The 23386-nt window shown below is 40.2% G+C and overlaps 1 protein-coding gene across 1 annotated transcript in view; it reads left to right on the top strand.

Moving 5' to 3' along the window:
* Window positions 1–807: 807 nt before the first annotated feature.
* The window catches only part of LOC138599313 (kinesin-like protein KIF21A), a 34490-nt gene continuing 11911 nt past the window's right edge, over window positions 808–23386 (top strand). The window contains exons 1-15 of the mRNA XM_069670915.1: window positions 808–1040; window positions 13928–14150; window positions 16539–16721; window positions 17145–17294; window positions 17761–17895; window positions 17983–18147; window positions 18537–18652; window positions 19235–19430; window positions 19561–19750; window positions 20961–21024; window positions 21236–21439; window positions 21987–22034; window positions 22741–22801; window positions 22906–23017; window positions 23160–23348. Of these exons, the coding sequence (XP_069527016.1) occupies window positions 997–1040; window positions 13928–14150; window positions 16539–16721; window positions 17145–17294; window positions 17761–17895; window positions 17983–18147; window positions 18537–18652; window positions 19235–19430; window positions 19561–19750; window positions 20961–21024; window positions 21236–21439; window positions 21987–22034; window positions 22741–22801; window positions 22906–23017; window positions 23160–23348 (2080 nt within the window). The 5' untranslated portion in view covers window positions 808–996. The remainder of the gene's footprint in view (window positions 1041–13927; window positions 14151–16538; window positions 16722–17144; window positions 17295–17760; window positions 17896–17982; window positions 18148–18536; window positions 18653–19234; window positions 19431–19560; window positions 19751–20960; window positions 21025–21235; window positions 21440–21986; window positions 22035–22740; window positions 22802–22905; window positions 23018–23159; window positions 23349–23386) is intronic.

The following is a 23386-nucleotide window of genomic DNA, read 5'->3' as shown; positions in this document are numbered from 1 at the left end:
AATTTACTTCACTATGTTTACATGCTATCTATTATCACACTTACATTAGTAGCTACATATGCCCTTATTGTTACTTCTTTAAAATAGCAGCACCAAAAAAACATAAAACATGAACAATGATCACTAATTGTTTTCATAGATCTCCTTTATTTGCAGTGTCTGAAGGCTACATGGCAGAACAGAATCCAGGCATTATGCTGCAACAACACACAACAGAGTAATATATAATATCATGAAGTTATGATAGGCCTACTAGTTTGTTCATATTAATATAGAAATGTTATATAAAATACGGTAGTACATAATGTAATATAACAGTACACAACACAGTATCATATAGTACAGTGTTAGAAAGTATGAAATAAATAATAGATTATGTGAAATGTAGAAATATAGTTGCTGTTGTATGATATGTATTTTATTAAAAGAAATCATACAACACAAATTATATAAATTATTTCATCAGCGAGTCAATAAAGAGCTGTATAAAAATATGTTAGACTTATTATCCAAAAACAATTGAATTAACAAAAAAACCATCTCGCCTTTAACAACGCAAGCAGAAAATATTACCTTATCAATTTGTTGTACCCTGTCTGGATTGGTCCAGCTCAGTGGGCGGAGTTTTGTGACGTCTGCCGTCTTGAGTATCACACTCAGAGTGGATCCCTTATACACGCTCGCACACTGGATTCTACCCGGACCATGTCTCTGGACAGGTACCATTGCCGGCTCCCGAAGCATCCTGCATCCTTACAATGAAATACAAATGAATAACATAAAGATATATTCCTCCATGGCATAAAACATGAGTTCTATTTCCAACCGGGCGAGAAGGAGGAGGTGAGAGCGGCGGCGGTGGAAGCTCAAGATAGAAGCGCTTTTCTGGAAGGTGCAGGGAGGGGGCCCGCTCCCTTGTCGTCTATAAGAGGATCAAGAAAAAGGGAAAACGAGCTATTTTTAAGCCGGCTGTTTGGAATATCTAACACTGACACGATGACCAGCGGACCGGATGAGAGCTCGGTGCGCGTCGCCCTGAGGTAAGGATACAGCGGCGGACCCTCCTCTCCAAGGATGCGTCTGTGTCACACCTGCTAGCACCCTACACATGTCGTTCATACTTTTATTTTTGCCTTAGTGTCCACAATTAGCCATAAAGGCTTTCTGTAAACATACACTCAAATACCCTATACCAGTACCCTTCGAGTGCATTCACTCTCTCGTTTCAAAACAATACCCCGCCTCCACTAAATGTGCTTTTATTTTGAAGCTATTTTTGCACCTTGCATGTTCTCCATGCGAGGAGCTGCAAATACAAACCAGTGGCCCACGATTACATGAGCTTCTTTTGTTAATACCTGCACTGTACATGCTGAGTAACGGATTTATGAATGAAGATCTCATCGCTGAGGGATTAGGCCATGGAAAAGCCTGTGACTCGCTGTTTACACTGTCTCCTATAGCCAGAACTACACTTACATTTTATAAAGGATACAGTGCTTTTGGTAACCACGTGCAGGTTATAACAAAGCAGAGATGTCCAGTGAATCTCTGCATTTGATCTAAGTGTTTTCAGGTATTGTAGGTTTTGCATTTGGAGCATATTATGTGCTGAGTTTGTGGCAGTTTGCATGTGTTGTTTAGTACTGTTTGACCTTTGTCCTCATGGCCAATCCATGCTGCCACTTACCTGGTAGACAATACTGAGATCTCTGTCTGGTCACAGGTTATATCAGGGTTTCTAGTGTGTGTGTGTGTGGGGGGGGGAGACAATACAATACAAAAATCAATAAAGACATCAAAAGAGCGACATAAAGGAGCAGCTAAAGTAGGGGGCAGGTGCTTTTCTGTGTGTGTGTGTGTGTGTGTGTGTGTGTGTGTGTGTGGGTGGGTATTGGAAAGACAATCTGAAACGTCATGTGAACTGGATCAGTGGAAGACAGAGGACAAAAGCTTGTTCCTCTCACGTTTCTCTTCCCTCTCCCCGTCTCGTCCTCGCTTGTTATTATGCATTCAGACTTTGACCCAGAACTCTGTTTACTGAGCCAACTCAGTTTACTATCCTGTCTCAGATAATAAATAATCAGTCAGTATATCCCTTAGTGCCGTACAGTCTCATTAACAATATTTTACTCATATAGTGTAAGATTTCTATTCTCTGGTTTGTTCAAAATGCAGTGTTGACAGTGTTGTTGCTGTCTTTGCACACGAGAAGTTTAAAGCTTTGAGACACACAAAAACCACATAAAGCCTACAGAAATGTGTGTGTGTTTGAGTGGAAACTTCCTGCTACTTTATCTTCTTAGAAAGCTCAGGCTTCATTAATATTTCGGAGGGCTCTGTGGACTTCTTTTCTAGTTGGATTTCCTGTTTTGATCCTACTGAAAGTCATTCTAATATTCTTTTATTCTTAAACATATATATATATATATATATATATATATATATAGAGGATTGGTTTAATGTGATTCTACAGAAGTATAAAACTGACAAAGATATTGAATCCCTGCCTGATTATAAAGGAGCAGCAGAAGTTCAGAGCCTCTCCTGAGGTCAGCTGCTTGAAAATGCTTTGTCACTAATCTCTTTTTCTTTTACACACACGTACACAAGTTAAGCAGATTCACTCTGTCAGTGAAGCTGTAATGGCCTTAGCTGCGAGCTCACAGAGCTTCGTAATGTTCCTATATATCACATTAGGCACAAGTCTCTGTCTCAAATATAAATTCAAATTCAACTGTGGCTTGCATGGTTGCACGCTACTGAGCTCTTTTTGCACCTTTTAGCTCATTGTTTAGGTTTTAGGGCCTGCATCGTTAATGTTCTGGTTCACCATCACCGCCTGCATCAACCTTGTTTCCATTGATCACATTGAAAAAGCTCAAATGAGCCAACTGTATTCCACTTGTCTGCCAAACAGCAGACAGACAAAGTTAGCGACTTTGTGACCTTGATTGACTGCAAAAACAGAACTTAAAGTTGAGTAAATATTGGACTTGGAATGAAGAGAGACTGCAGTGCAAACTTATGCTAGGTAATAACTGTTTGTGGGGTGAGCAAAAGAAGAGTCAGGCTGTAATTTGCAGACATTTGTGTTTGTCCTAAAAGGCTTAAATACAATAACAAACAATGAATCTAGACTCAGCAGCAATAATGTTTCTTACCTGCTCTATTAAATCTCTAGTACCCTTTAAAATTAGCTAACATTACTTTTTTGTTATTATTTCATAAATACATCAAAGTAAATCATATCAAGACAATTAAGATGGATCATTACCAGAAATGTGTCATCTTTCACTGAAAACTTAACTGACTTTCACTTTATAATCACTGGACGGCACACCTTTTCATCTGCTATTAAATCACCGACTTCATCCCTTTGAACATCAAACCACAGCTTAGCGTTGGTGTTTTCAGCTCGATTAATCACCGTGGAAACACTGTAATTATTTTGGAGCTTTCAACTTGTGGTGAACATGAACTTGACAACGCGTGGCTCTGGCAGTCAGCCTCTGTAATACTTTAGTTAGCGGTGTGCTTGTGTTTGCAGAAATCAGCTAGCAGGTTGCCAACCAGTACCTGCCTCAGCCTGTGACGCTAATGCTGTCTGTTAGCAAGTTCCTAATCCCCTGTCCCAACAGAGTGATGAAATGCTTTTTTATCACCTAAATTCTTTCTCTTTTTCTGCATCACAGCCAAAATAAGAAAGAAAGGAGTTTTTGTCATTTTGATTTATAAGTGGAAAGATGATTTAACTTAAAAGTCTATTTGCTCTTTAGAGGTGTACTTTCCTCTTGATGGATCTCCAGTAAGAGTATAAACATTAATTGTGTGTACCATCTCGAGGCTTTGAAGCTTTTTTTCACGCCCGACAGCATACAGATGGGGCACTTCAGTGCCATATTGTTGGATGATTCTGCAAACACGCGCACAAGCACATTTAGTGTTTACTGGGTTATCCCCTGTGAGAATGTGCATGTGTGTTTAAAGTCCTGTGGTCCAGATCTCTTACCTTATGTAACATCCCATCTGTGTCTGTGTGGTCACTCACTATATGCCTGTTTTGTCCCAGGTTCCATAATACATAATAAGAAGTTAACTATTTATCCAACAAGTAAGTACATACTTTGCCTGAAGGAACCAGTCAAGTGACTTATTAGCATGTCAATATCCTTGAAGTGAGGTTTTAATAATTTAGAGTGTACAGCCGGAATTAGCCCGCAGTGAGGAGTCAGGTTTCATGCTCATGAATTTAGAACAGATAGCTCTTCCTCTTTAATTAATGATAGATTTGCAACATTTCATTCAGATAATCCTTTCAGTATCAGATTTACTTACACAGACAAAAAGGTAAAGTTACATTGGTATTAATAAAATGGCCAAAAAATGTTAACTGACAAATGTATAATGTCTCATGGTGTGTTTCATAATGTCCCCAAACCTTGTTGAAAGATCCTGTAACTATAAATTATTTAAGTTCTTCGTATTGAGGATCTTTGTGGGTCTTAGTGGAATGAAGAGCTAACTGTGACCAACTGAGGTTACTATTTTTACAATAACATAATAATGTTGTTACATTCTAAATACAAACATTTTTAGGTGAATGCATCCTAGAACTAGTCATAGCCCCACCAATGTAAACCCTCTATTGGCTACTCTCAGGTGTCAAACCTAAGTCCCGCCCTCTTGACCTTTGTGGATTTTGTCTGAGGGCAAAGGCTGTGCGCCTGCTGCCGTGATACAAAAGCACTGAGAGCTCTCATACGTGCATGTGCGCATACATAAACCCGTATCTGTCCATGCATATGCGTGATAAATATTCATGAAACAATTCAAGTGAACTGACATACAAAGCAAAGCATGCTGCAAGCCATCTGCCAGCTGCTGTCATGTGATATTGCACTCATTACTAGATATTCAATAACTTCTGTCTGACTAGCACATGCAGAGGGTCATTTAATATGATTTGTGTTAATATATAAAGAGAGAGCTGTATTCATTTAAATTCACTGCAATAAAAAGAATGACCTGCTATAAATTTCTTACTCCTGATCTGTAAGTTGATTCCCAGTGCTGGAGGCCAGTGGTTTGTGTGTGCGTGGGTATGTGCGTTGTTATCCTCATACAACCTCTCTGGCTATCAGTGAGGGTGATATCCACTGTCCTCTGCCACCATCCACCTCTCCCTTCTTCCTGCCCACTGCCCATCCACCTTTGACCCAGAAAGCAGCCAGGACTGTGATCAGTGACCCAGTCCGAATTCTCCACTACAGCTTTTGAGTGGTCACCATAGCAACTCTGGGTTCTTTTTCAAAGTTCGGCTGGTGTGCGGTGACAGCCCTGTGAATGAACAAGGGTCAGTCAGTGATCTAAACTAGACAGAGAAAGATAGAAGGCGGGACCTGAAACACTGAGTCAGCAGAACTCACCATCTTTATTTCTCTTCCATGCTCCTTCTCTGCCTCCCTCTCTATTGATCCTTCTTCATTTTCATTCGCAAACGCCCTCTTAGACATTATTGCCTTGCTGTTTTCACACTGGACTGTGACAGAAAAGTCCGATTCAATTTTTTCGTCACAAAACTTGATCTTTTCCTGAGAACTGGCTGAAGTTCTCTTGCCCATATGAAAGTATCAAAGATGCATCCTTGTTAGAGTATGGATGGAAATCCAATGTAATAGAAATGCTTGAAACATCACATTGTTTACCATAATTTATGATCAGTAAGAAAATGTGTTCATGTTGTCAGATTCGCAAAATGACATGAATTGCGTTTTGCTAGTGTGTTTTCAGAGTTTTTGCCTGTAAAACAACAAAATAACACTATATGAATCATATCTCTATATAGCTGATCTTGAGTCATAGTGCTTTAAGAGGTTCGTCCATCTAGTCATCCGTTTTCTTCCGTGTATCCGGGTTGCAGTGGCAGCATGCTAAGCAAGTTGACCCAGACGTCCCTCTCCCCAGACACGTTTTCCAACTCCTACTAGGGGTTTCCGAGACATTCATGCCAGACGGAGGGTTTCAGAACTTTTGTTCTCAACTGGTCTCGCCTCAGGGCCCACCATCACCTTCAAATCACGACCCAAATTTATGATTTTTTCAACCACTCAAATTTATTTAATAAAAAAATTGAAAAAAGTTTGGACCTGAGACCGAACGAAACATAACACTATGTCAGCATCATAAAAAGACAACAGTATAATAGTCAACCAAAACAGTGGCAGTGCAAAGGGGAAAATATTCCCTTTACAAAAATATGCTTAAAAATAGGCTCATCAAGTTTCAAGAATGTACCTGTACCCAGTCAGCGAACACATGGAGTGTGGCTAAACTACACTACTACACTTTGGAGCGACTGTGGCTCGGTGGTAGAGTTGGTTGTCTTTTACAGTAATCGGAAGGTTAATGGTTCAGTCCCCAGCTTTCTCAGTCTACATGTCGAAGTTGGGCAAGACACAGAACCCTAAATTGCTCCTGGTGTGTGAATGGGTGAATGTGACATGTAGTGAAAAAGCAGCTTTGAGTGGTCGCAAGACTAGAAAAGCCCTATATACGTGCAGTCCACTTACCATTTACTGCACGCACTTCATAGGAAACCCATGTCCTTCAAAATAAAAGGGCAGCATCTTTTTCCGGATAATCTCTGGGACCTGTCTCCTCTTAAGACATGATCCATACTATGATTCTTCAATCTGCACATACCCATTCCTGCTTCCCAAAATATAACAGTTCGGTAGTATACAGCCTCTCACAGGTTATAGACTAGTTTGAGCTTGCTGCATACATTAGTACGCTGAAGAGAGTAACACAATGCATTGACTCTTGAGGTCAAGAGCATCTGGTAGACAATGGAGAGACCTCTTAGTGAATACAACCTTTTCACTGCCCATAGGGTCTACTTTGTCTCTTTTTATTTATGCCCTACCATCATTTCTGTTTTCTCTAAATCATGATCTTGCTCAGGGCATCCATTAGGTCACAGTCACATAATATACAAGCTGGTCTATACACACATACAGATGCACATGCACAGGGTGATGCATTATAAAAGAAATGCCTGTTCATGTGCATGTGTGTTTGTGCGTATAGTTATGTAATAAGTCATAAAAGTATACCTAAAGGCGCTCCTGAAGCACACACACTTAAAAGCATGTGTGAATGCAGGGGTATGATCATGTTTGTGTGTGTGTGTGTGTGTGTGTGTGTGTGAACTGAACTGAAATCCGAGGGTGTGGCGTTCTCTTGTCTAAGTAGAGTAGAGTAGAGCTTGTCTTCCGGGTCACCTGCAAATGTGCGTGTACATATGTGTCTGCTAAGTGTGCATGTAGTGCACTGCGATCCTTCATTAACCTCTGTTGGATAGCATCACTGTCATCAGTCTGCAGTTAAGAGTACCACAGTCCACTCATATCTTCATCAAAACAGTCAGATAGACATTCTTCAGCTGCTTAGCCTCTTTTGTTATTGAATGTGCACCTTGTGACACTTAGTTAGATAATGCTGCTTGTTGTACTTGTTGACACTTATACAAGAAATTGAGAGCTTATTTCCAGATATATTTATGATATGATATCCTGGTTACCTTACTGTAAAGACAATAAATTATCTAACAAAGAAGATAGATGAACAGAAGCAGGTGTGTTTGACATCGACTTACCACCTCTAAACTTTGCCTTGCATTTTATTTAACCAGAACTTAAAATTCACCGACAAAAGTTTTGAGTTCTTTATTGTTTTTGATAATGAAAGTTTTCAGTTGTTTAGTTTTAAATAGGTGGTTATCCCTTAAAGCTCCTGTGAGGATTTTTTTGCTGGTTATGAAACAGACTGAAATTAATTCTGATTACTCTGTATGACCTACAAAAGCCAACCAGACCATCAGCAACAAGTCTTATTACTTCTATATAGTTATTTTTAATGGCTGAAACCGCTGGCAGGGGGTAGGTGTCAGACGAAACGATTAACTGCACGCTGCCTTTGTTGACATTTTCCAGGGAAAAAATTTAAGCGAGTGATACATTTGACCGTTCAGATATTTTGTATTAAAAACCACCACTTAAGCATGTACAGGACAAAAGTCAGCAAAGAGAAAAGAGGTACAGCTTTGTCCACAGGGGGCGCCAAAATTGACTCAAACTGAAAGTTCCTCACAGGAGCTTTAACGTAATTGTGTAATGCCTTGAATGCCAAATTTGCATAAACAAAAGAGTTACTTTTTTAGTGACTGTACTGCTAGTGTCAACTGCAAAATAATACTTTGTGGTCCTATAAAGCGAAATTGTTCTGAAATTAGTCCAGAGTTTCGTGATACATTGTGCAAAAAGCATATTTAGAGTTGATTGAAACAAATATGGATTTGAACTTAAGGGAACTGCTTGATTTTAGTACTTGTTATTTCACTCTTAGAAAATCATCATAACAGTATTACCAATTCCTATATCTCTTCCATGTCAGTGGTTTCTAGTTGATTATTTTGTCAACTACCCAAGAGCAGACTACTAATGGCAGTTTTAAAAGTGCAAAATTTCAGCTTCAAATGTTTGTTGGTTATTGATCAACAATCCTGTAAAACACATATCCTGTGGTCATGTCACACTTGATCTTCTATGTGTTTCAAGAGTCCAAAAATATATGTGCCCGTTCAGGATGAGGTCAGCTGATGAGTCAGTGCAGTGGCAGTGTGAGACGTGTAGAAAAGAGGCTTGTTGTCTGCTGCCATTGGGCTCAGATGTTCCTTTCTGTTTCTGCTGAATCACTCGGCACTGCCTGAGCCGGCGTTACATGTTGTTTGACCTGAACACTAAACCAAAAATAAGATTACTGAGGATTGGATTAGATAGGAAGGAACAGTTGTTAGTAGCTGTTAGATGATGCAGAGTGATCGGTTGCATCTCGAGAGAGATTTGATTGGCTGATCGTAAGGAGGAGTGATGTCAGCATGTGATTCGATTGGCCGGAAGCAGGAATGGTGCTATGGGACTGACTCATCTGCTTTTTTACCAGCATCCCATCATTTCTTGTTTCCTATCATCCTCGCTGTTTATTAAGTCATCAGAGGGGTAATGCAGATGATAATGATTTCATTTATTGTCATAATATCTAATCTGGTTGTCCGAATCAGGTAGCACGAACTGAGTGTTACCTAAATAACAAGTGGCAGGGTTGAGTTGATTGCGATTTTGAGCTTTTATAATTTAACGGCCTTTTAAAGATCCACAGATTCTTTGTAATTTTCAAATCACAATAGTGCTGCCTGAATCACTGTGAAGGCATATGATCGTGAATGAGGAGCCCACGTGCATGAGGAGCCCACCGTTTCTCAGGTTGTCACTGTAATCGCTGTAATGAGACTCAGAGAGGGAGACTAAAAGGACTTGTCACATGGGGAGAGGCCGACAAAGCCCCTCTGTGTGGTTCCCTGTCTGTAATGTGATGTATGTGTATGTGTGTGTGTGTGTGTGTGTGTGTCTGTGTGTGTGGGAATAGGTATATCTGTAAGGACTATACTCACACATGTGTCTCTTACATGTCAGAGAACTGTATCTCATCACTCTAAACTCCTCACAACAGTCAATATGGGCTTCCTTTATACAGCTGCGCATAACAGCTGCTCTATTTACTTCTGCTGTATCTGTGGTCATGTTGGAATAATACTATTGGTCTGATTGCCTGCGAATGTCAGCCAGTGATGGACATTCCTTTTGCATTTACAGCAAGCCAAAAAGGTTAGTTCATATTTCCTTTTAGGAACTAGTTTGCACATCCGACCAAAAGCTAACAAGCTTCCTGAGCAGTAGTGGTTTTGTTTTATATACCATAAAAAACAAAACAAAATCAGAATCTTTGAAAAATGACAAATCAAACCAAAAAAAAAGTTAAATAAGAAGATATCTGTCAATATCAAACTAGAGACAGGAGACTTTTAGCTCAGCTTAACATTGAAACTAGAAACAAATGGAAACAGCTCTGTCCACAAGTAAAAACATGTCTCCATAAGCTCTTTTACATTCCTCTAAATAACTGTTTTACCTGTCTCTGTAAATGACGAATAGTGTTAGATGGGGTGTCTTAGAAGGCAGTAGCTTACGGAAACTACGGTTTCATCCTGTCTTCAGTCTAATGCTAAGCAAAACAAACCAGCTACTGCTCCAGCTGCATGTTAAGCACTTGCCCTCCAAAACTTTACCATGTTAATATCTCCCATTAATCCTCTCAATGCTGTAACTTCTTAGTATTTCTCTTCTTAGAATTCCCTTTAACTGGCTCAAACTGCTAAAGCAGATTAATATGTTGAGCAGTTATTAGACAAAGGTTTTCACTCGACCTCAGGGGCCCCTGATCTCTGTATGTTTGTGTGTGTGTGTGTGTCTACCTGTGAATCAAGGTTTCATTTGATATTTAGTATTTACAGTTTTTTCTGTCAGTGTGAAACTATAACTTTAACATCTTGTTTCAATTTAAAATATACAATATATAATATATAAGAGGAGCAATGTACAAAAAAAATATTTTTTATATACCTGAGGGATCAATAAGCTGAACACAAATTAGTTGCTTAACTACCTCCCTAATTATGTTTATTGGACAACTCCCTAAAGTTGTATGTACAAGAGTATGAAAGTGTTGAGGCATGCTGCTCTGTGCGTGTGTGTATGAGTGTGTGATCGGGCACTTTTAGGAAGTGGTGGAGTTAAATTTCCTGGAGAAACAGTCTAAGTGGAGCCAGTGTGTGTCACTCTAGAAGGTGGATTAACGCTGTAAGTCTGCACATGGCTGAAGGGCAGCCCTTATTCAACCAGGAGAAAAGAGTGTTTTGGGTTGAACCCCAGAGTGAAGCCTGCCAGATCTTAATCGCAAGTCTGTCACACTAATAATACAGCAGCAGGATGTGCTTCACACCTAGCTTATACCTCACCTATTCACAGTTATAAAGGTCCATTATTATCTTCAAAGCAGTCATTGGCTTTCATTCATTTATCCTACTTTGAAAATCTATAGGGTGTAAGTCTTCAGTGCCAGATTGGCCTTCCCTGCCTATATTCTGTGACATTGCAGCGATGATCTAACTCGCTTTCAAGTATCATGAATGGAGATCAAGCTGGTGGGCACAAACACAAAAGGTTTTGTTACAAGTATATAAAAAAACGTCAAGATCATTTCATTAGAGTTCAGTCTATTGGTATTTTTGTGTGAAAAACCATCATTACACAGAAAGATAATAGTCTGTTTGGGTGGCCTACTAATTCAGGATTGTCATCAGTGTTTAGTCTAGGCCTTGTGTCTAGTCTCTCTCTGTCTATTTATCTCCTCTTTGTATTTCTATCTCTAACATTTTCTCAGACATTCATTTTCCTCTTTAGCCCCTCTTTGATCCAGCTATCAATGGAGAACCATGGGGATGTCGTAGAACAACACAAAACAAACACTGCATCACACTGAAGAGATGAGAACAATCTGACAAACTGGGTATTTTTCTATGTATCTAAATATGACTTCATAACCATAGCCTTGTTCCCTTAGTTCTTCTGTAGTATGAGAAAACAGGAGAGGACATTTAAGTAATTTGACATGTCATGTTTGAGTCCATATTTCGTTACAGTCTTTGTAAGTCTTCAAAGTGAACAATAACCCAGTGACTTCATGCCATTGCTGTAAGCTGCAGTGAGTGCCTCCATTGTTACACTGGATTAGAGTAATGACTCTGTGTCAAGTTTTGGGATGGTGGCCAAAGAGATTATTGCACTCACTCCAGTAATGCCCTAAACCATCCTGCCCTTAAATCACAGTCTCCTCAGATGACCTAAACACGACGACATTTTCACCAATTTTCAAGATAATCTATTATACACTTTTAAAGGTGCTCTGTTGTGATACTGAAAGCTGCAGTAATTCATATTAATTTTTATATCAGCACATTACTGAGAAAACACAGACACTGAAGTTAGATGTTTTAAACGGTACATAGAACCTACATTGATTGCATTTAAATAGTCTCTTTATAGTCTTCTGACCCCTCAAAGCACTTAACATTACACATTCACACTCACATTCATACTGTGATGTCAGAGGCTGCTAACCTGCCCATCTTATCTAACTGAATCAATCACACACTGATGACTATGCATTAGGGAGCAACTTGTCCAAGAAGACTTCCAGGCTGGAGAAGCCAGGGATCAAACCGTCAACCTTTTGATTAGCAGATGACCCGCTCTTCTCAACCACAGCTACCCATACAAAATCAGTAATAAGAAATTGCTAAAAGAACATTCATTAATGCATTAATCAGTCTTCTGTATATAGCTTAAATCTGACAGTACTAATGCTCCACAGGTGTACAGTTACTGCAGGCAGGACTCCTCAAGCCTGGATCCATCCCTTCCTGTCTCTGTCCTCTTTTCTCATCAGGGCTGTAATCCCAGATAGAGTCTTTGCCAAATAGCTGGGATCTGATGTCACATACACGCACGCACACATGCACGCACTCACACACACACTCATACTCTCTGATATCTCTTCAGGCCCTTCAGAAGTCCTATTGGCTCTTGATGTAACAAATGTGATTTTTGCAGCTCACAAAGTGTTGCACATGGAATACAAACTGCATGCACAGCACTGCATCCTTACAGACAAGCTGTCACACACTCTCAGAGTCAATGCCTGCAAGCACAGTGCAACAAAAGCAGCAATTTAAAACGACTCTTCTGACATTCTCAGGTGTCTTGGTTATTATTTCTCCTGTTTTTCTCATACATATATGTTCAGTTAGACTTAGCCTTGGAAAAATAAATTAAATACAATCCAAATACATGCCCTAGTATTTAAACATTATTACTTTTGCTGTATATAATCTTCAGTATTTTTTGTCAAAGCTGCATGGATTTCTGATATTTTAATGCTTCCAATATGGCCAAACATTTCCTTCGTCTGTCTCCAATATTTCCACTTCCTCTTCAGGTGGACAGTGAGTTTTGTCATGACAGGCAGAGGTGCATCTTGGGAGGAAATGATGTAACGACAGTGTGTTTATTTGCAGAAAAGCAAACAGAGTGATTCCTTAATGAAATCCAGGGTGGGACTGTTTACCCAGAGCTCTCTCTTTCGCTCTGGCTCTTTGCTGAACAGTGAGGGCACTGTACTGTGTATGGTGCCTGCTGGAGAGTGTGCTGGTACTGCGTGGTCCTTCACACACACACTGAACAGTAGCAGCACACATCTGCTTGCAGCTCAGGGAAAATACTGCCCGTCTGTAGAGCAGCTACATTATTACCACAACATATAATGATCATAGTTTTTAAATAAAAGACAAATTATTAATCTGGCCTATGGTGTGATGCATTCACAGACAGCTCTGGCTTGCTCTTTCTTTTCACACAAATTACCAAACAACTAAGACCAGAGTTGGCAAGGCCCATGAAAATCTAGAGGGTTCCTTGATTGTGAGCCTTGCTTCATGAGTAGCTATAGGGTGGACAACAATTAAATAGAATGCTTTGAAGTTTTGAGCAGACAGTCATGTTCCCCTCAGGATGACTACTATAACTTTCATTGGTTTGGTTTTTATCCAGAACCATTGGCATTTTTTAGAATGCTGAACCAAGCAGTAAAGGTGGTAAATATTAAACTTGCGGAAATAAGCATGTTAGCATTACAACTGCACGCATGTTAGCAACAAGCTAAGTACAGCCTCACATTGCTGCTAGTATAGCTTTAGACGGTTAGTTTGTTGTCAAATATGTAATCATTTAGCATGTTAGAAAACTCATGTGATTGAAGTTAGATTTGTAGTTTTAAAGTATATCACCCTCGGTAAATACTGTACCTCATGCTTAAAAATATCAGTGCTGGATTTCTTCTTCTCCAAATATGAATGTTGGGAAAAAATCAATTCTCATGACGGGCAAATTTCACTGTTTTTCTGTAACAGGATCCGCCCTCAGCTGGCCAAAGAGAAGATTGAGGGCTGTCACATTTGTACGTATGTGATGCCAGGGGAGCCACAAGTAGTGCTGGGTAAGGACAAGGCCTTTACCTACGACCATGTCTTCGACATGGACACCGAGCAGGAGGCCATCTACACCCACTGCACAGAGAGACTCATCGAAGGTTGCTTTGAGGGCTACAATGCCACCATCTTTGCATATGGACAGGTTAGTCAACAGGCCAGCTTGACTGTATAAAGTTTAAAGACCAGCACAGTGGCATGGTACATACATACACTCAAACATTTGTTTCAACTTTGCATTGCTTTAGGCGGTAGAGATTCTTACAGCATCCCAAGATTTATGGCAACATGTGATATGAAGCTGATTTCATTCCATATTACCAGACAAGTAATGAGGGAGTGAGCAGGCCTCACAGCTGCACTGGCTCTGTCAATACGCTATCAGCTGACATGTTCCAACCTGCTCTCATCACCAAGCTTCATATTGGCTCTGATAGATTAGTCTGAGGGAGAGAGAGAAAAAGAGTTTATTACCCAATGAAAGCAGAGTGTGAACAGATTTCTTCACCTCATGCCAGAGCAGGCAACTAAACTAAAAAGTGAAAACATAATTGAGAGCCATTAAACAGATGAAACACCAACCTGCCAACTGACAGCTTTGCAGAGGAATAGTTTGACATTTTTGGGAAATGCACTTATCACTTTCTCACCATTTTCATATCTGTACAGCTATTGCTAGTTTAGAAATTCACAGTTATACACGTTTGTTGTTGTACAGTTTAACTAAAAAGATGTAACATGTTAAATGCTGAGTTTTTAGGTAAGGAGGATATTGTAACTTTTAGGTGTTTTCCTGTTTCCAGTCTTTACGCTAGGCTGAGATAACAGTCTGAGTTTCAGCATATTTCTAAAGCATTTTCCTAAAATATTCAACCATAACCCCCTACAATTAAAGGGCCAGCTTGCCGATTTTCAACCTCAGTCCTATCATGCTATTACGGGGAGCTAATGCCATTATGGTGGGGGAAAAAAATGCAATTTCGCTCTGTGCCTTTTGGAGGACGCTATCCGCTTCTACAATGGGCCCTGGAAAACCTCTGCCAGACTATGTAAAATGTGTCACCTGGCCAGGGCGCTTGCTAAACTACACTTCCTCAATCTAGGACGCCCACCTCCGATGTCATTTCTCGTTCAAAATCGGTTTGAAATGTCGATTGCAGTATATTCTCGTCGTATTTCGGATTCTGTACTGCTCTGAGCCATTGCCTGCAGCGAAACTGTAGTATTTCTCGTCTTTCGCTGGGCTATTCCTTTCAGAGGGAGGGGCGCAACGCACGCCGGGTGTTTTAGGAATGTACGATTGGCGAAACCACTAGCTATTTGTACAACTTTCTCCACAGCTATGGCGCCAGTTTCAAATATTATTTCTTCTATCGAATACAGTGAACACCAGCATTGACTGACAGTAGCTTTTTGCGGGGACGAATTGCTTCTTTAACATAGAAGTTGACAAATACATTATTATATGCATTTGTAGAAAATGTACAGCTTTTGAGTTTACAGATCCGTACAGTTGCTTGTCTTATATTTTTCTTTCAAATCAGCTGTCAAATATTACATGAATTGACACATTTACAATAATGTACAATAATATGTATTAAATGTATCAGTCAGTCCCTTTTCCTCTCAATTTTGCTCAAGATGAAGTCAGTTGAAGAGGCAATACCTCCAAAAATGTAGCAAACATTTACAAATTACTTTCTGGTCAGACTAGAATGCAATAAAAACATGATGTATTTAATGAAAGATGTTTAGCTCCTGCTTTGTTTCCACTGCAGAATGTTCTTTTCTTCTTTTAAATGTATTTTTTTTCAGGATAACAAAAACTTTGGCTACTTCCCGCTGACGTTTTTCTCTGCGTCTCTGGGTGCAGCCGACGCTTTAGTTGAACATCAGCCAAACTTTCCCTCTTCTTATTCTTTCCTTTCACTCCTCTTCTCTCTGTTCATTATTCTCTCCTCACATTGTTCCTGCAGCCCTTGTATTCCTGTCAAAGAGCCTTTCACAGAGCACAGTGGAGGCCACACACACAACCCCACAAACACGCACACTGACACACAAACACTCACACACACACACACACACACACAAAACACACAGTGTATGTGTGCATAGTTACCAAACAGGTGTGGTTTCATAGAAAAAAGCAGACAAACGCACACTGCTGTATCTTTCACATTCACCATGATCTATTACTACACAGACACACACACACCCCTTTCAGGGTCTCTTTCAGGGAGTTTCGATCAGAGGAGAGAGGCGTGACGCCTGATTTTGAGCTCAATGTTGCATTCCTCCTTTGGTCACCATGGTGACTACCCCATTCCCTTTGAGCCCCCAATGTTAGACAAACTTCTCAGGGCTGCACCCCAATCTTTGAATCAGTTGAATGGTTAAATGATACAACTAACAAACCTGACATATATGATGAAATATCTAGGGACAAAAAAATATATATATATAATGAGAGCAGCAAAAGATTTTTTGCCAATTGATAAAGTTTTAGATGATCTGTCTTCTCCCCTACTTACAGACCGGTTCAGGGAAGACCTACACCATGGGAACTGGCTTCGACGTCAACATTGGAGAGGATGAGCTGGGTATCATTCCTCGGGCTGTCAACCACCTGTTCAGGGGGATCGAGGAGCGCAGACAGGCTGCCACCGAGCAGGGCAGGCCGGTCCCTGAGTTCAAGATCAACGCACAGTTCCTGGAGGTGAAGAAACACACGGAGGAAGACCAAGCATGTTTTCTATTTCACACAATTTTAGATCCCAATTAAGATGCTTTTATATGCACTCTGTCTAAACTCAAAACATCCAGTCCACTTAAGGTCCATTAGTTAGATGGAGCTAGAACATGCTGACAGCAAGAGGTCAAAGGTCAGCAGGGGGTGTAATGATTTAAAGTTGTTAAAACAACCAGATGACCCTACAGCCATTAAACTGTCATTAGTCTGTCTCCGTGGTCAGCTCCTGGCTATATTTTTAACAGCCATGAAGTGGCTGCTAGCAGTTGGTGAGGAAGCAGCTGACGAGAAAAATGAGGCTTGGAAATTAAAATTATAACGTTGCAATAAATGTGTATGAACTGTTTTCTGTCTGTTTTGTTTTTTTTCATTATATAACACACTCCCCAGTTGTACAATGAGGAGGTGCTGGACTTGTTCGACTCGGTGAGAGACATTGAGGCCAGGAAGCAGAGATCCAACATCAAAATCCATGAGGACGCAAACGGAGGCATCTACACCGTGGGGGTCACCACTCGCACTGTAACCTCTGCAGCAGAGGTCAGCTATAAAGCCCCAAAATGTTCTTTAAGCATTTTTCTTTTGCATCAACCTTATTATTGTCAAGCATTTAATTGTATTAAATCAACATTGTCACATGGCCATGGCTAATAAATCCATTTTTAAATTAAAAAAACTCCTTTTTAGTGCTTCCAGTATAAGTTGATTCATATCACAATAATTAAATGTGAAACATTTTTACTTCAAACCAGCTCTTTTGAAATGCAGGGTGAGTAAAATTACCATAAAATTACAATAAAGTTAAATAATCACCAACCTTAAGTGGTGTCTACCCATGCAGATACAGAGGCTTACAGTGTTTTTTAAATGCCATGTATTTCCTGTGAAGGTATGACCTCACCCAGCGATGTCTGTGAGGTTTTTATTCACGCTAGTTGTTGTTTGTGTTGTTTATTAATTCGTCCTCCTCCCTTGCCTTACTTTCCCTTCACCCCTCCTCTAACAGATGATACAGTGTCTGAAGCTGGGTGCTCTGTCTCGTACCACAGCAAGCACTCAGATGAACGTCCAGAGTTCTCGCTCACACGCCATCTTCACCATCCACCTGTGCCAAGTTCGAGTCTGCTCTCCTGATAATGACGTACGTGCTCTAATACAGCACCAGTACCCTCCCTTACAAATGTACGTCTTTTTGTTGATTTTCCATTCTGTACTCTCTCTCTTACAGGATAATGAGACGGACAACCGTCTAGCTAATAACCCAGAAATCAATGAGTTTGAGACACTGACAGCCAAGTTTCACTTCGTGGACCTGGCTGGTTCTGAGAGACTAAAGAGAACCGGTGCAACAGGAGACAGAGCTAAAGAGGGCATCTCCATCAACTGTGGATTGGTGAGGAAGCTGAGAGATTGTCAGATTCTAAATTAGACATTTAGCGTGGCACAGAGCAGTGTAGTTGCTGGATATAGTCATGATATAGTGAGTTGCAACGCAGATTGCCAGAAAAGTGTGTTTTGTATTATTTGGCTGTGATGCAAGGCATGAATCTTGTCATTCTTGATCTTCACATATTAACTTTTTTTGAAGCAAGGAAGCCCTCAGGTGGCCAGAACATGAACTGCACACTCAATTTATTTTGCTAAAACAAGTATCATTATTATACAAAAATAGTAGTGTTTTTCAATGTCAAGTGTTTGGTGCCTATTTAAGCAACAGGTGGAATAGAATCTACCCAAAAAAATCCAATCATAATCATGATGTTCTATATCTGTCTACCTCAGCTTGCTTTGGGAAACGTCATCAGCGCTCTAGGTGACAGGAGTAAACGCTCCACCCACGTGCCTTATAGAGATTCCAAACTGACCAGGCTATTACAGGACTCACTGGGTGGCAACAGGTTTGTCGAGATGCCTCTTATACAGATATTAATGTAAACCTTTGATAAAGGAGCACAAACCTATTTTGATTTGTTAAAAGTTGATGTATGTTCTTTGAAATAAGATCCTGAGCTGCAGCAACATTTGCAACATGAAAGTTTCAATCAATAGAGATCTTTGCTACTTCAAATATTGACATATATCAATAGTCTGAATTTACAAAAATTGATTACTTGCAAAATTAGTACAAAAAGAACTTCTTTCTGACCAACAAGTTGCCAGATGAAAATCTGCTTTAAAGACAGTAAAACTGGGCATCTTTGAGATTCAGGCATCATTTTGAAATTAAAAGTGTGGCACTAATTATATTTGTATTAATAATAAGACATTGACTGTAAATCTTTTTTTTAAGCGAGTGGAGTCATCGCTTAAATGATTAATGCAGTCACCCTTTGCCTAGGCCCAATAATGATTTAAAAGCATTAAATATAAATAAAACATTTGTGTAGGTTAGCACAACATGCAAAATGTTTTTGAAAAAAATATGAAGAGCATTTAGAAGCCTAGATTGTAATCATTTCCTTCATTTGTACATTCTCCAGTCAAACAATGATGATTGCCTGTATCAGCCCGTCGGATCGGGACTTCATGGAGACCTTGAACACCCTGAAGTACGCCAACAGAGCCCGAAACATCAAGAACAAGGTGATGGTAAACCAGGACAAAGCCAGCCAGCAGATCAGCGCTCTGAGGACAGAGATAGCACGACTACAGATGGAGCTGATGGAGTACAAAACGGTAAGAAGGCAGAAAAAATGAAGGGCATCTAGTAGATTAAATAAGAGAGGAATACAGCAAATAAAATCAGTGGAGAAGATGGTGGTATAAAAAAAATTCTATTATCTTAATTGCCATTTCACATGCCCAGGGAAAGCGTATGGTGGGTGAGGATGGCATGGAGGGCATCAACGACTTGGTCCACGAGAACTCAATGCTGCAGACGGAGAACAACAACCTGAGGGTGAGGGTAAAGGCCATGCAGGAGACCATCGACGCCCAGAGAGCCAGACTCACACAGATCCTCAGTGATCAGGCCAACCAGGTCCTGGCTAAAGCAGGTAAGCACTGGGACAGGATTGTCTGATGAGAAAAATACCATATTGGGGAACCAAATAAGCATAATAAAAATACAGAAACCTAATTGATATGTATTTAATGATTTTAGATATGAACATCCAACATTTACTGTTTGCAGTAACGACAACTTTGTAAGACAGATGGAATAGTTGTATTTTCCTGATTTTTGCCCTTGACACAAAGACACTGTTCACAAAATCACAACTTAAACCCTATTATTATAATAGAGTGTAACCCAGGTAGTAATGTTACTGTAGCCTCCTTTTCTTTTTCTAAACTAATAAAAATGTTTTATTTAGCTGCAGAGATTGCATTTCTTGTCACATACGCAATACATTTTCTTACTCTTGGCAGCTGTTACCAGCTGTTATTTTATAGCTTTAAAGTAGTAAGCTCGAAGATCTCAGGTTCGTTCTCTTTGGTGGCATCTATGGCGATAAACTGTAATTCTGGAGCACACTTCCCAGATATCCAGACAGTGTCGCATGTGTGACATCCACAGTTGGCTCCGGTTGTAACTCTTGATTTTCCTCGCTGACGGTCGCATTCCTTTTTAGACTGTTTGCCTTCATCTGAGCGTCGAATTTGTTTCTTTTTCTTTGGATTTTCCTTTATTTTTGAAGTCGTATCTGTAGTCATCGATCTTTTCTTTGTTTGTTAAGCCATAGTAGATTACTATTTACTCGCAACACTGGCGGAGACTGGAAAAGCAGCCGCTTACCCTCTCTGTCGGACCAACCACTGCTGGGTGATGGAAAACGCGTCACATACTGGGCACCACTTTTGTGTCGCACCAGACACCCAGTCCGTAATTCTGCAAAGGCTTTCATCTGTGGGCCATAGGCTCAATCACCATTGTGTTACCTCATTCGACAATAGATAGTGACTTAACAGACATTTATTTAAATAAAAATCTTTGAGATTATTACTTTAAAGCGTTTATTAGCATGGTAGCATTTTCTGATTAGCACTAAGGAACAGCTGAACCTGCATTGGAATCTCATTATTTTGAACTTTGAGATGGTTCACCAAAAACACACATTGATTCTATAAGAATAAGGGGTTTTTTTGGTGAAGATAATGTATGTAGCAAAATATCTAAGTATCTCTGAAAAGTCTTCTTCTCCATCCCCACTCCTGAAAAGTCACCATAGATCCATCTTGAAGCTAAACTGATTCCTGTGATTATAGGTGAAGGCAATGAAGAGATTGGGAACATGATTCAGAACTACATCAAAGAAATCGAGGAGCTCAGGTATGTAGTGACAACATTTTATATTAAATTCTGATGTCATTAGTTTACTTAATTCTTATATAATTTATCAACATCCACTTCAAACCTATTAGCACAGGCACACATACTGCAACTATGAATTACAAAGCTAGTAAAGTAATTTAATCAGGGAGACTTTGTTTGAAACACTTGCTTCTGTTTTGTGACTGTAATCACTTTCCCCGTCTCGCAGAGCTAAACTTCTTGAAAGTGAAGCTGTGAGCGAGAATCTCAGGAAGAATTTGTCCCGAGCCTCCACGCGTTCCTCGTTGTACGGCGGCCCCGGTTCTTTCTCCTCCGCCCTCCTTGCCCCAGAGAAGGAGGCAAGCGATGTCATCGAGATGGCCAAGAAAGACCTGGAGAAGCTCAAGAAGAAGGAGAAGAAGAAGAAGAAGAGGTATAATGTGGGATTTGTTGCTTTAAAGAAACTTTTGTTTATTGCTGACAGTTTTTACCTGCTCCCACTGTTTTTTGAATTCAGGGTAGTATTGAATCTTGTCAGCTTCCTTGGAGGAGACTTAAACTAAAACGGGCATCGTGAAGAAACAGAAAAGGGAGAGTCTTGATGTTTGTTTGATGTTTGTTCGTGTGTTGTAGGAATACCTTTGGGAATTTTAACCCTGGTCTTCCTTTAGTTGAATAAAACGTAGACAAGATGATAGACTAAGCTATCAGAGTCAGAGTCTTGTCTTCTTCACAGTAGAAGCAACTTTTTAGGGGGGGAAATCTGTCTTTGTCACCTGCATCTCTATAAGCAGGATCATCATTTGAACGCAGTATTTGTCTCTGACTCACCTTTTTCTGCTCTCTCACTCTTCCCTTCCTCATATTATGATATTCCCTCACTTGTCCCAACTTCTGTGGCCTGTCTTCCTCCTTCCACCTTCTCCTCACCTCTACACCTCACCATCCTCACCCACATGCTTCCACCCTTATCTATGAAGACTGAGGCAATATGAAGAAAATCACCACCAAGAGGTTGAACACACCAGGTTTGCTACATCCCATCCAGGATTAGGTCATATCTGAAACCGTTTCAAGCACCAGCGGTGCATTTCAGAACATGATTTGCAATAGTCATTGAAAGGGTTTCAGTTGATTGTTGACCTGGCTACTAACCCATACCCCCCTTTCTAAGATCCCAGAGTCACTAATCTCTAACTTCTTCTGCACCTACAGGTGGTTTACACTCCTGGGGGGAAGCAGATATTTTAACCAGCTCTTACCTCTTCCTCTTAACCCCCTGTTCTGTCTTTTTCTTCCTCCTCAGTGCACACAGCAAGTTGTTGATCAGATCTTATCATAAGCAGTGTCTTTACCTTAAAAATTACAATTAAAAATTTAGAGTTGAGAAAATGTCCTCAGTTTTTTTTCTTTTTATAGTATGTAGAATATGATCAACAAATCTTTCTAGTGTGGCAACCCTTCTTAAAATTAAACCAGATTGTACTGTGAATAATTGTGTGCTCTTGACCAGTTGATAATTTGTCTTTCCCTGTGTATCATTGATGTTATCCCCCCGTGCAATCACACTGAAACCATCCATTAATCAACACTGACTCCACATCCAATCATAATCTGATGAAGTGGATAATCATTTGCATGTGCACTTTACCCAAAACATTTATATTGCAGTTATTCCCAACCCCTTACTGTATCCTTGTCATTAGCTGGCTAACGGTCTCTTCCCCTTTTCAGTGTTGTCAAAGAGGAAGTGCCAGACAACGAGCAGGAGCGGGGCAATGATGAGGCAGAGGTGGTAGGTGGACAACCCCTTAATCAATCTTTGAGATTTCTATTTAAAGATAGATTCCTAATTTACTGGTGTGGGTTTTGAATTGTCTTCTTCATATGTGTTTCCAGGAGGGCAGCGACCATGAAGAAGGCGAGGATGCAGATGGAGAGGAGGAGGACTTTGACATGGCGGGTGATGAGACATCTGATGAGTCTGACTCCGAAGAACTGGAAGAGAAAGGTAAGATCAGCGATAGCAAGGAAGGCAATTCAGCACAGATTCTTTTCCCTGATGACACAAGAGCAAAAGTGAACCTGAAGTCATGATTGGTGATAAGATGGAAGAGGCATCAGGATCTAAGGCTGTATTTGTGAACGTGCAGAAAATGTCCAGGCCGACCTGGCCAACATCACCTGTGAGATCGCAATCAAGCAGAAGCTGATAGATGAGCTGGAGAACAGCCAGAGACGCCTGCACACTCTCAAACAGCAGTACGAACAGAAGCTGATGATGCTCCAGAATAAGATCAAAGACACACAGCTGGAGAGGGACAAGGTGCTGCATAATATGGGTAAGACACACAAGCAAACAAACACTTGATTTGTGTAA

The sequence above is a fragment of the Semicossyphus pulcher genome, unplaced genomic scaffold (assembly GCF_022749685.1).
Source record: "Semicossyphus pulcher isolate SPU_LCO1_2020_fin unplaced genomic scaffold, fSemPul1.0.p SCAF_20, whole genome shotgun sequence".
In the NCBI taxonomy this organism is placed as follows: Eukaryota; Metazoa; Chordata; class Actinopteri; order Labriformes; family Labridae; genus Semicossyphus; species Semicossyphus pulcher.
The sequence above is the reverse complement of the archived record's forward strand: the minus strand, read 5'-3'. Positions and strand labels throughout refer to the sequence as shown.